This window comes from Wyeomyia smithii, chromosome 1 (genome assembly GCF_029784165.1).
Source record: "Wyeomyia smithii strain HCP4-BCI-WySm-NY-G18 chromosome 1, ASM2978416v1, whole genome shotgun sequence".
In the NCBI taxonomy this organism is placed as follows: Eukaryota; Metazoa; Arthropoda; class Insecta; order Diptera; family Culicidae; genus Wyeomyia; species Wyeomyia smithii.
This window is the reverse complement of record NC_073694.1, coordinates 158,370,643-158,384,457: the sequence shown is the minus strand read 5'-3', so window position 1 is coordinate 158,384,457 and position 13,815 is coordinate 158,370,643. Positions and strand designations below refer to the sequence as shown.

Below are 13,815 nucleotides of genomic sequence, written 5' to 3'. Positions count from 1 at the left end.
CTTGGTTTTGGTGTGGGAAAAAGGGGTTAAAAGGATTGTATTGTCTACCCAAAAGAATTTTAAGATTGTCAGAGAGTTTTGAATCAATTTGTTAGACATACGAAATTATATACTCAGATTTAGGTATGAAATTTCTTGATTGTTGATTGACCTCACCACAACGTTTGATTTAAAATAATGATTATTCTGTTAGACAGTCTGTTGAAAATTGTTGCTCTACCAAACGATGACATCAGTCAGGTGGCCATTCTTCAATAATCGAACAGCACTTCAAAATGCATCGAAGACAATGTTCAACGGAGTGGTCGGTTGTATTATTGTGTAATTAAACTGATATCACCGTATCGTGAGTACTGTTGAATCTAACCTAGGCCAGTTCGAATCCGGCTATCTACAATGTGTGCACAGTCTGTAGCCCAGAAAATGTTCAAGAGATTTGCTGCGAATTGCGTAACAACCTCATAACCAATGTGGTCGGGTTTGTATGGATCAGCGCGACAGTTTGTTTGCCTCTTATCGGGCTAGATTACACATAAATTTCACAACCTTCAACGAAATGTGAATCCCATGATTTTAAGGCCAGGCTTCTGAAAAATGAACAAACGACTATTTTTAATTTGGTGCGAAAAATTGTGATAAGATAGACTTAAAAAAATTGAAGCGTACAATTTTTGCATTTGTTCATTAGTTTTTCGTCAACTTTTTGAAAAAACCCGCACTTGTTACAGGCAAAAGAAATCCAGATGCGTCGGTCTATTTTTACCCGTAGCTAACATACGATTCTATCCTCGAAACAAGTGAATTATTCTGGACGAAAAAAAAAACACCAACTGCGGCTAATAAACAGAGAATAACAAAACACGTGATTTCTCCACATTGCTCAAAATGTTTTTCCCGCTTTGGCCAAACTAAAAATCGAATATTCACTCTCTCCCTCTCTTTTTCCACCAAACAAACTTTCTCCCGTTCACTGTTTTCCGGCCACCACCCCGTACTCGATTGATCCGGTGGTGAGCCGTTTCCCGAAAATCATTTTCATTGACTCGACCGAGGGGAACCTACCGGTGCTTTGGAATGGCACTATGAACGGCTATGGCGGCGTCAGGATCCAGACAAGCCGAGCTGGGCTGGCTCTCGCTCATTGTCTTCTTTCTTCCTGTGTTCGCCTTCACGCTCGATATCGATTTTCCTCCGTGTGAACCTTCCGTACGCTTGAATGCAGGAGAAACTTTTTTTTCCCTAAAATGCGATGTGAAATCTAACTAGGTTAATGCAGACGCCCGCTTGTTTCGCCAACTGTGCTGCATTAATTAGTTAATTATGAACACACGGACACTATGGTTCGGATACGGCTGTAATCGCGGTTTTTGTTTTTGGTTTCAGTATCCAAGTCAAGAATATGCTCCGGGTTTGTTTTGTCACTTTGATTTATTCCGTCACTACAGATGGCACAAAAAAAACGACTAGACTAGAAATGATGATGAATCAGAGCGGCCTCGGACTGCTTTTGGGTAGTTTTCACCGGGTTGTTCTTACCGGCCACGCGGTGATCCGAGCTGGTGCAACCTTGCTACCTAGTGGCTTACTAGGTTCTGACTAGCGCTCATATTCGTACTAGCAGGCAGCATGCCAAATGTGTATTATATGCAGACTATGCCGCGATGTGTAATACTGCGTGAGTTATGGAGGATAGTTTGAGAAAGAGAGTTTCGGGTGAGAGTGTCACGCGTTCACGGCAGGAAACCCTCGCCCCAGCCGCAACCGGCGTTATTACTGGTGGCGTCGCGACAAGGGGTTCTACAATTGACTTTTTAGAGATAGCAGGGTGTAAAATGTTGTATTATATGGAAATAATTTATGATCAACGAATGCACGAAGACTACTGTTCAAATGCATGGCGCAAGGATTTTTTTTGCCTCCACGTATTTTTATTGAAAACAATATACCTAAGATGAGCAAACACATTTTAACAATTAAAAAAAAAACTCGATAAATTCCGTTTTCTGTGATCAGTGAAGTGAGTACGAGTTTCCTCACCATTAGACGAATATTTAAGAACAAAAACATATACATATGTGGTGCTACTAGAATCATAAAAGGTTGAAGGCATGTGAAAACAACCAACTGTTGCAGGAAAATCTCACTATAACAAGTGAAGATCCACTTTTAATATTATAATAATTGAATTAATGTCGATGATGTTTAAAAAAAAATATGTTCCTTTTTTGCAGCTCGTACGGAAACGGAAACTATAAAAATACTTTTTTTTCATCAACTAGCTCAAGTGAAAATTTCACACGAATTGTGAACTTGAAATGTGGAACACGGGTTTACTATGTTATGTCGGTTAATGTTCTAGTTGTTCGTTGTTTCTCAACTATAAATTAGTAAAAAAAAACCTAGATTAATCCACCTATCGGTCGGACCCAGCCTTTCTCATTCAAACTTATTATTTGTAAAAATAGATTTACATGAACGCTTCAATCCAATAAATGTGTATTCACTTTTTGGGTTCTAAAATAATGATGTTGTAAGATAAGTATAAAATATGAATTTTGACGTAATTTAAATGCTCAATAAATAGCGAAATAAAAGTAATGAGCGATACCGGGAACATTCAAATGGTACAATAGCACATTTGAGTTATATTGTGGCCACATATATTGATCAAAGCAGGTATAGTTTTAAATAGCCTTTGAACTTCTTTTCTTTCCATAACTTTTGAACCACATATCAAATTGTTATGAAGTTTGTTATTTGTAAGTTTGAGAGATGACTCGTTCGTATGACACTAGTAATATTCAAATAAGTCTTGTAATCTTTGAGATAATAGAATTTCGTTGTTTCATTAACAATGTAATACATAAAGGTTGCTTAGTTCGATTATAATCAAATGAAATGGGAACGTATAGGGCAGCCAAACTTTGAAACCACGTGTTAAATCATAATTCATCAGTTAACCCTTAACTAGCCTGTTCATCTGATAATACAATTGATCAAATCGGTTGTGTACCTTCTGAGATAATGAAGTTTCGTGATTTTCACACTTCGGTACATTACAGACGAAGTTACAGCTCGATTACAGTAAAATTCAATAGGGTGTTATGAGTCAGCTAGACCTTTCATTTGACACTAATTTCGTGAAAATCGGTTCAGCCATCTCTGAGAAAAGTGAGTGAGTTTATGTATTCTTCGGAATATGTTTCTTTTCATAGCTAGATTTCACATTTTTAAACATAACAGGCAAAGTAATAGTCTGATTGCAAAAAAATCAATAGGTTCTTATGGGGTAACTAGACCTTTAATATGACACTGATTTTGTGGAAATCGGTCCAGCCATCTCTGAGAAACATTAGTGAAATTGAACAGTCTTCAGAAGACGTTCCTTTTCATAACTTTTGAACCACATGTTCAATCTATATAAAATTCAAAAGTTAAGGGTTTTTAAAAATAACCCGTTCATTTGATACCAATTTTATTGAAATCGGTTGTGTGGTTTCTGAGATATTGATGTTTCGTGATTTTTACATTTTAAACAAAACCTCTAAAATAAAAATCCAATTACAATGGCAACTAGAACTTTCATTTGCATATAATTTCATTAAAATCGGTCCAGCCATCTCTGAGAAAAGTGAGTGAAAATAAAAATCTGCACATACACACACACACACATACACGCACACATACAGAAAATTCTCAGCTCTTCGAACTGAGTCGAGTGATATATGCCATTCGGCCCTTTGGAGTACTTTCATATCTTCGGTTTTGCAAGTGATTGCTATACCTTTCTAGGAGAAAGGCAAAAAGTTAAAAAAATTATTAATTAAGAGTAAAATATTCGTGCTGAAGAAATAGCGAAATAAAAGAAATGACTTTGAATTTCGTACACTTCAATCACGAGCAGTACCGGGAACGTACGAATAGCACAATACAAAATTTAAATTTTGTTGAGGCCATGTGTTTCGATCAAAGCAGTTACCGTTTTTAAATAGTCTTTGAATTTCGTTTCTTCTCATAACTTTTGAACCACATATCAAATTGCTATGAAAATTCTTACTTGTGAGTTTGAGAGACAACCTGTTCAAATGACACTAGATATGTTCAAACAAGTCGTGTGATCTTTGAGATAAAAGACTTCCGTTGTTTTTATAATTTAATACATAACGGTTGGAATAAAAATACGATTATAGTCAAATAAAGTGGGAACCTATAGGAAAGCCAAACTTTTCATTTGACACTCAGATTGTTGAATTTAGTCCAGCCATTTTCGGGAAAACGAGTGAATTTGAAAAGTCACCGGAACATGTTTCTTTTCACAATTTTTGAACCGTGTGTTTAATCAATATAAAATTTATCAATTAACCTTCAACTAGCCCGTTCATTTGATACCAATATTGTTCAAATCGGTTGTGTACTTTCTGAGATAATGAAGTTTCGTGATTTTTACATACTGGTACTTTACAGACGAAGTTACAGTCCGATTACATTGAATTTCAATAGGGTGTTATGAGGCAGCTAGACCTTTCATTTGACACTGATTTCGTGAAAATCGGTTCAGCCATCTCTGAGAAAAGTGAGTGAGTTTAAGTAGTCTTCGGAATATGTTTCTTTTCAAAGCTGGATTTCACATGTTTATACATAACAGGCAAAGTAATAGTCCGATTGCAAAAAAAATCAATAGGGTCTTATGGGGTAATTAGACCTTCCAAATGACACTGATTTTGTGGAAATCGGTTCAGCGATCTCAGAGAAACTTGAGTGAGATTAAACACTCTCCAGAACACGTTTCTTCAAATAACTTCTGAACCACACGTACAATCTTCATGAAACTCAAAAGTTAAGGGTTTTTCAAGTAACTCGTTCATTTAAAACCGATTTTGTTGAAATCGGTTGAGTAATTTCTGAGATAATGATGTTTCGTGATTTTCACATTTTTGAACATAACCTCTAAACTAAAAATCCGATTGCGATGAAATTCAATAGGGTCTTATGGGGCAACTAGACCTCTCATTTGCTATTAATTTCAGGAAGATCGATCCAGCCATCTCTGAGAAAATCGAGTGAGATTGGGAGAGCGTTACACACACACATACACACACACACATACGCACACACACATACGCACACACACATACAGAAAATGCTCAGCTCGTCAAACTAAGTCGATTGATATACGAGATTCGACACTTTGGAGCACTTTTATACCTTTGGTTTTTCCAGTGATTGCTATACCTTTCTAGGAGAAAGGCAAAAAGAATTCTACATGATGAAAGATTAATTAACGAACATTGAAATACCTTTAGAATACCTAGACTCAAGTGTATTTTTTAAAAGCAATCGTGTTATTTAAGGTTATAGCTTTATAGCTCAGAAATTATTAGTTGTAAAGGTAAACTTTCCAGCGACGAGTTGTATGGAATTTATAATGTTTTGTCAAAAAATATTCATTGAAAAATTAACTTTCAGCAAAAAAAAAAATCTCTTAAATATTTTTTGTTGAAAGTTATTCTAAAACATTTGGTAAAATGTTTAGGATACATTTAAAAAATTCGTCATCGAGAACTTTATGATTTGAAACTACTGGCAGAAGCACACTACATCCTTGGAATATGATTATTCTTGAAAAATTTGAAATGTTCCAAAGCTTTATTTCAAATCAAAATTCTCTTTGCATATTTCCAAAAGTTGTGGTTCAACAAAATTAATTTCAAGTGAAAATTCAAATCTTTGTTGTTTAAAATTTATGATTTGCTGTTTGTTTCCTAATATCTAAACATTAATTGAAGATAAATTGATAATGGATCATTTTGAAAAGTTATTCATCATACGCGATTTTGGCGGGCTACAGTCGAAGTTCGGAAAAGCTCCAATAAATACTTAAAACGTGTTTATAATGGTTCATAGTGATTTTACCGAAGCCCGTCTAAAAAATTAACTTGGGCACTAGAGGGTTAAATCATTCAACCTCATTGGAGTGAAATTACTTCAGAAAACGATGATATTAAAAATAACCATGAAACAAAATACTACAAGGTATACAGCCCTACGGGTTGCATGAAATGGTGATCAAACGATTATAACAAACGGGTAACACAAATATATCTGAATTTGATAGAAATAACAAAGCCTGTAATACTCTTGATGTGTCAGAATAAAAAAAAGTACAGAACTATGTCAAATTCTGTTATCATACACTTGAATGTTCAGAAGTGTGTTTTTTTAAAGCATATTTATAACAAAATTTGTTATTCAATTGACAAAATATTGTACTTTTCAACTAATTCTGATTTTTTTCTGCCTAAAACCTTACAAAACTTGCTAGAATGTGTAATAATTAGTAAGTAATATTGATATTTTAACTATTAACGAACACAAGTTGATTCAAAAAATTCGTAACAAAATATCAAGATTTGTTGTAATCTTGATATATTTGAGATTTGTTGTAATCTTGATATAATTGACTAAACTCGATGCGGTGCTGCGCGAGCTGTGATGTGAATTCCGAGCATGGAACCGGATCCGGGTAGTGCTGCGGCAACGGATTACCCTCGCGGCGATTGTCTAGATCTACCCCAAGGTACTTTTCGACATACTCCTTGAAGTATGGCAGCGATACCGAACCACCTATTGGATACCTGTAGGACGGGGGAAAGGCAATCAATTTCAAACAACACTGGTATGAAAAGAGTTTTGCTCAGAATATTTACCGATCACCGGTGAAAATTAGCGTGCCATTGGTGTACTCGAAGCGTGAATCTTTGTAGCCCCATCCGTTCCATTTTAACAGGTGCTGGCTGCAGAAATAACACAAACAAGACAAGAGTTTGGGTTAGAATTAGTTATGCCATATTTGTTATGCGGTAATTATGGGAAGGTAGTTCGAAGTTGTTTCGTATGCCGACCAGAACGAATGCAGTTATTTTTTTTTTCAAATAGTTAATTTACGAGGAATTCAATGGTCTATGTGAGGATTTGTCACTGTGTGTGCCTTTCATTCAAGTGATCGTTTTCAAGTGGGTAACTATTTTATTGAACATACAACGAGAATACTGTTAATGGATTTTACCATTGTAGCTTGGGTGATAGCGAAATTACATTTTACTGTTTCTAAGTCATTGAGTGGTTTCATTGCCTTTGGCTTGGTTTTGGTGTGGGAAAAAGGGGTTAAAAGGATTGTATTGTCTACCCAAAAGACTTTTAAGATTGTCAGAGAGTTTTGAATCAATTTGTTAGACATACGAAATTATATACTCAGATTTAGGTATGAAATTTCTTGATTGTTGATTGACCTCACCACAACGTTTGATTTAAAATAATGATTATTCTGTTAGACAGTCTGTTGAAAATTGTTGCTCTACCAAACGATGACATCAGTCAGGTGGCCATTCTTCAATAATCGAACAGCACTTCAAAATGCATCGAAGACAATGTTCAACGGAGTGGTCGGTTGTATTATTGTGTAATTAAACTGATATCACCGTATCGTGAGTACTGTTGAATCTAACCTAGGCCAGTTCGAATCCGGCTATCTACAATGTGTGCACAGTCTGTAGCCCAGAAAATGTTCAAGAGATTTGCTGCGAATTGCGTAACAACCTCATAACCAATGTGGTCGGGTTTGTATGGATCAGCGCGACAGTTTGTTTGCCTCTTATCGGGCTAGATTACACATAAATTTCACAACCTTCAACGAAATGTGAATCCCATGATTTTAAGGCCAGGCTTCTGAAAAATGAACAAACGACTATTTTTAATTTGGTGCGAAAAATTGTGATAAGATAGACTTAAAAAAATTGAAGCGTACAATTTTTGCATTTGTTCATTAGTTTTTCGTCAACTTTTTGAAAAAACCCGCACTTGTTACAGGCAAAAGAAATCCAGATGCGTCGGTCTATTTTTACCCGTAGCTAACATACGATTCTATCCTCGAAACAAGTGAATTATTCTGGACGAAAAAAAAAACACCAACTGCGGCTAATAAACAGAGAATAACAAAACACGTGATTTCTCCACATTGCTCAAAATGTTTTTCCCGCTTTGGCCAAACTAAAAATCGAATATTCACTCTCTCCCTCTCTTTTTCCACCAAACAAACTTTCTCCCGTTCACTGTTTTCCGGCCACCACCCCGTACTCGATTGATCCGGTGGTGAGCCGTTTCCCGAAAATCATTTTCATTGACTCGACCGAGGGGAACCTACCGGTGCTTTGGAATGGCACTATGAACGGCTATGGCGGCGTCAGGATCCAGACAAGCCGAGCTGGGCTGGCTCTCGCTCATTGTCTTCTTTCTTCCTGTGTTCGCCTTCACGCTCGATATCGATTTTCCTCCGTGTGAACCTTCCGTACGCTTGAATGCAGGAGAAACTTTTTTTTCCCTAAAATGCGATGTGAAATCTAACTAGGTTAATGCAGACGCCCGCTTGTTTCGCCAACTGTGCTGCATTAATTAGTTAATTATGAACACACGGACACTATGGTTCGGATACGGCTGTAATCGCGGTTTTTGTTTTTGGTTTCAGTATCCAAGTCAAGAATATGCTCCGGGTTTGTTTTGTCACTTTGATTTATTCCGTCACTACAGATGGCACAAAAAAAACGACTAGACTAGAAATGATGATGAATCAGAGCGGCCTCGGACTGCTTTTGGGTAGTTTTCACCGGGTTGTTCTTACCGGCCACGCGGTGATCCGAGCTGGTGCAACCTTGCTACCTAGTGGCTTACTAGGTTCTGACTAGCGCTCATATTCGTACTAGCAGGCAGCATGCCAAATGTGTATTATATGCAGACTATGCCGCGATGTGTAATACTGCGTGAGTTATGGAGGATAGTTTGAGAAAGAGAGTTTCGGGTGAGAGTGTCACGCGTTCACGGCAGGAAACCCTCGCCCCAGCCGCAACCGGCGTTATTACTGGTGGCGTCGCGACAAGGGGTTCTACAATTGACTTTTTAGAGATAGCAGGGTGTAAAATGTTGTATTATATGGAAATAATTTATGATCAACGAATGCACGAAGACTACTGTTCAAATGCATGGCGCAAGGATTTTTTTTGCCTCCACGTATTTTTATTGAAAACAATATACCTAAGATGAGCAAACACATTTTAACAATTAAAAAAAAAACTCGATAAATTCCGTTTTCTGTGATCAGTGAAGTGAGTACGAGTTTCCTCACCATTAGACGAATATTTAAGAACAAAAACATATACATATGTGGTGCTACTAGAATCATAAAAGGTTGAAGGCATGTGAAAACAACCAACTGTTGCAGGAAAATCTCACTATAACAAGTGAAGATCCACTTTTAATATTATAATAATTGAATTAATGTCGATGATGTTTAAAAAAAAATATGTTCCTTTTTTGCAGCTCGTACGGAAACGGAAACTATAAAAATACTTTTTTTTCATCAACTAGCTCAAGTGAAAATTTCACACGAATTGTGAACTTGAAATGTGGAACACGGGTTTACTATGTTATGTCGGTTAATGTTCTAGTTGTTCGTTGTTTCTCAACTATAAATTAGTAAAAAAAAACCTAGATTAATCCACCTATCGGTCGGACCCAGCCTTTCTCATTCAAACTTATTATTTGTAAAAATAGATTTACATGAACGCTTCAATCCAATAAATGTGTATTCACTTTTTGAGTTCTAAAATAATGATGTTGTAAGATAAGTATAAAATATGAATTTTGACGTAATGTAAATGCTCAATAAATAGCGAAATAAAAGTAATGAGCGATACCGGGAACATTCAAATGGTACAATAGCACATTTGAGTTATATTGTGGCCACATATATTGATCAAAGCAGGTATAGTTTTAAATAGCCTTTGAACTTCTTTTCTTTCCATAACTTTTGAACCACATATCAAATTGTTATGAAGTTTGTTATTTGTAAGTTTGAGAGATGACTCGTTCGTATGACACTAGTAATATTCAAATAAGTCTTGTAATCTTTGAGATAATAGAATTTCGTTGTTTCATTAACAATGTAATACATAAAGGTTGCTTAGTTCGATTATAATCAAATGAAATGGGAACGTATAGGGCAGCCAAACTTTGAAACCACGTGTTAAATCATAATTCATCAGTTAACCCTTAACTAGCCTGTTCATCTGATAATACAATTGATCAAATCGGTTGTGTACCTTCTGAGATAATGAAGTTTCGTGATTTTCACACTTCGGTACATTACAGACGAAGTTACAGCTCGATTACAGTAAAATTCAATAGGGTGTTATGAGTCAGCTAGGCCTTTCATTTGACACTAATTTCGTGAAAATCGGTTCAGCCATCTCTGAGAAAAGTGAGTGAGTTTATGTATTCTTCGGAATATGTTTCTTTTCATAGCTAGATTTCACATTTTTAAACATAACAGGCAAAGTAATAGTCTGATTGCAAAAAAATCAATAGGTTCTTATGGGGTAACTAGACCTTTAATATGACACTGATTTTGTGGAAATCGGTCCAGCCATCTCTGAGAAACATTAGTGAAATTGAACAGTCTTCAGAAGACGTTCCTTTTCATAACTTTTGAACCACATGTTCAATCTATATAAAATTCAAAAGTTAAGGGTTTTTAAAAATAACCCGTTCATTTGATACCAATTTTATTGAAATCGGTTGTGTGGTTTCTGAGATATTGATGTTTCGTGATTTTTACATTTTAAACAAAACCTCTAAAATAAAAATCCAATTACAATGGCAACTAGAACTTTCATTTGCATATAATTTCATTAAAATCGGTCCAGCCATCTCTGAGAAAAGTGAGTGAAAATAAAAATCTGCACATACACACACACACACATACACGCACACATACAGAAAATTCTCAGCTCTTCGAACTGAGTCGAGTGATATATGCCATTCGGCCCTTTGGAGTACTTTCATATCTTCGGTTTTGCAAGTGATTGCTATACCTTTCTAGGAGAAAGGCAAAAAGTTAAAAAAATTATTAATTAAGAGTAAAATATTCGTGCTGAAGAAATAGCGAAATAAAAGAAATGACTTTGAATTTCGTACACTTCAATCACGAGCAGTACCGGGAACGTACGAATAGCACAATACAAAATTTAAATTTTGTTGAGGCCATGTGTTTCGATCAAAGCAGTTACCGTTTTTAAATAGTCTTTGAATTTCGTTTCTTCTCATAACTTTTGAACCACATATCAAATTGCTATGAAAATTCTTACTTGTGAGTTTGAGAGACAACCTGTTCAAATGACACTAGATATGTTCAAACAAGTCGTGTGATCTTTGAGATAAAAGACTTCCGTTGTTTTTATAATTTAATACATAACGGTTGGAATAAAAATACGATTATAGTCAAATAAAGTGGGAACCTATAGGAAAGCCAAACTTTTCATTTGACACTCAGATTGTTGAATTTAGTCCAGCCATTTTCGGGAAAACGAGTGAATTTGAAAAGTCACCGGAACATGTTTCTTTTCACAATTTTTGAACCGTGTGTTTAATCAATATAAAATTTATCAATTAACCTTCAACTAGCCCGTTCATTTGATACCAATATTGTTCAAATCGGTTGTGTACTTTCTGAGATAATGAAGTTTCGTGATTTTTACATACTGGTACTTTACAGACGAAGTTACAGTCCGATTACATTGAATTTCAATAGGGTGTTATGAGGCAGCTAGACCTTTCATTTGACACTGATTTCGTGAAAATCGGTTCAGCCATCTCTGAGAAAAGTGAGTGAGTTTAAGTAGTCTTCGGAATATGTTTCTTTTCAAAGCTGGATTTCACATGTTTATACATAACAGGCAAAGTAATAGTCCGATTGCAAAAAAAATCAATAGGGTCTTATGGGGTAATTAGACCTTCCAAATGACACTGATTTTGTGGAAATCGGTTCAGCGATCTCAGAGAAACTTGAGTGAGATTAAACACTCTCCAGAACACGTTTCTTCAAATAACTTCTGAACCACACGTACAATCTTCATGAAACTCAAAAGTTAAGGGTTTTTCAAGTAACTCGTTCATTTAAAACCGATTTTGTTGAAATCGGTTGAGTAATTTCTGAGATAATGATGTTTCGTGATTTTCACATTTTTGAACATAACCTCTAAACTAAAAATCCGATTGCGATGAAATTCAATAGGGTCTTATGGGGCAACTAGACCTCTCATTTGCTATTAATTTCAGGAAGATCGATCCAGCCATCTCTGAGAAAATCGAGTGAGATTGGGAGAGCGTTACACACACACATACACACACACACACATACGCACACACACATACGCACACACACATACAGAAAATGCTCAGCTCGTCAAACTAAGTCGATTGATATACGAGATTCGACACTTTGGAGCACTTTTATACCTTTGGTTTTTCCAGTGATTGCTATACATTTCTAGGAGAAAGGCAAAAAGAATTCTACATGATGAAAGATTAATTAACGAACATTGAAATACCTTTAGAATACCTAGACTCAAGTGTATTTTTTAAAAGCAATCGTGTTATTTAAGGTTATAGCTTTATAGCTCAGAAATTATTAGTTGTAAAGGTAAACTTTCCAGCGACGAGTTGTATGGAATTTATAATGTTTTGTCAAAAAATATTCATTGAAAAATTAACTTTCAGCAAAAAAAAAAAATCTCTTAAATATTTTTTGTTGAAAGTTATTCTAAAACATTTGGTAAAATGTTTAGGATACATTTAAAAAATTCGTCATCGAGAACTTTATGATTTGAAACTACTGGCAGAAGCACACTACATCCTTGGAATATGATTATTCTTGAAAAATTTGAAATGTTCCAAAACTTTATTTCAAATCAAAATTCTCTTTGCATATTTCCAAAAGTTGTGGTTCAACAAAATTAATTTCAAGTGAAAATTCAAATCTTTGTTGTTTAAAATTTATGATTTGCTGTTTGTTTCCTAATATCTAAACATTAATTGAAGATAAATTGATAATGGATCATTTTGAAAAGTTATTCATCATACGCGATTTTGGCGGGCTACAGTCGAAGTTCGGAAAAGCTCCAATAAATACTTAAAACGTGTTTATAATGGTTCATAGTGATTTTACCGAAGCCCGTCTAAAAAATTAACTTGGGCACTAGAGGGTTAAATCATTCAACCTCATTGGAGTGAAATTACTTCAGAAAACGATGATATTAAAAATAACCATGAAACAAAATACTACAAGGTATACAGCCCTACGGGTTGCATGAAATGGTGATCAAACGATTATAACAAACGGGTAACACAAATATATCTGAATTTGATAGAAATAACAAAGCCTGTAATACTCTTGATGTGTCAGAATAAAAAAAAGTACAGAACTATGTCAAATTCTGTTATCATACACTTGAATGTTCAAAAGTGTGTTTTTTTAAAGCATATTTATAACAAAATTTGTTATTCAATTGACAAAATATTGTACTTTTCAACTAATTCTGATTTTTTTCTGCCTAAAACCTTACAAAACTTGCTAGAATGTGTAATAATTAGTAAGTAATATTGATATTTTAACTATTAACGAACACAAGTTGATTCAAAAAATTCGTAACAAAATATCAAGATTTGTTGTAATCTTGATATATTTGACTGATCGGGCATTGATTTTCACTCTTGTTTAACATATTTAACTACGCCTGTTATATACCATGTATCTCCTACAGTCAGTGCCTTAGAATATCAATGTTTATTCATGAGTAGATGAATTGAATTAATTAATGTAAATTAGTATACGCGGATGACTTGAAGTTGTACTTGCTACAACAATATCGCACGCTAGCCTTGGGGCTAATAGCGGTCTCGATCAACGAGATTAGTTGAGAAAATTCG

At 35.2% G+C, this 13,815-nt stretch overlaps 1 protein-coding gene across 4 annotated transcripts in view; it reads right to left on the bottom strand.

Annotated features, from left to right (window-relative positions):
* LOC129718029 (alkyldihydroxyacetonephosphate synthase-like) overlaps positions 1–13,815 on the bottom strand; it is a 99,719-nt gene that overhangs the window by 16,309 nt on the left and 69,595 nt on the right. The window contains exons 1-4 of one of the 4 annotated variants that reach the window (XM_055668410.1): positions 7,805–8,179; positions 7,506–7,725; positions 6,708–6,794; positions 1,063–6,635 (exon numbers count right to left, since the gene is read on the bottom strand). In XM_055668410.1, coding sequence (XP_055524385.1) covers positions 1,063–1,142 — 80 coding nt within the window. In that variant the 5' untranslated portion in view covers positions 1,143–6,635; positions 6,708–6,794; positions 7,506–7,725; positions 7,805–8,179. Of the gene's footprint in view, positions 1–1,062; positions 6,636–6,707; positions 6,795–7,505; positions 7,726–7,804; positions 8,180–8,200; positions 9,617–13,815 lie in introns of those variants that run through there. The other 3 variants (XM_055668409.1, XM_055668412.1, XM_055668411.1) reach the window with 3 other exon arrangements.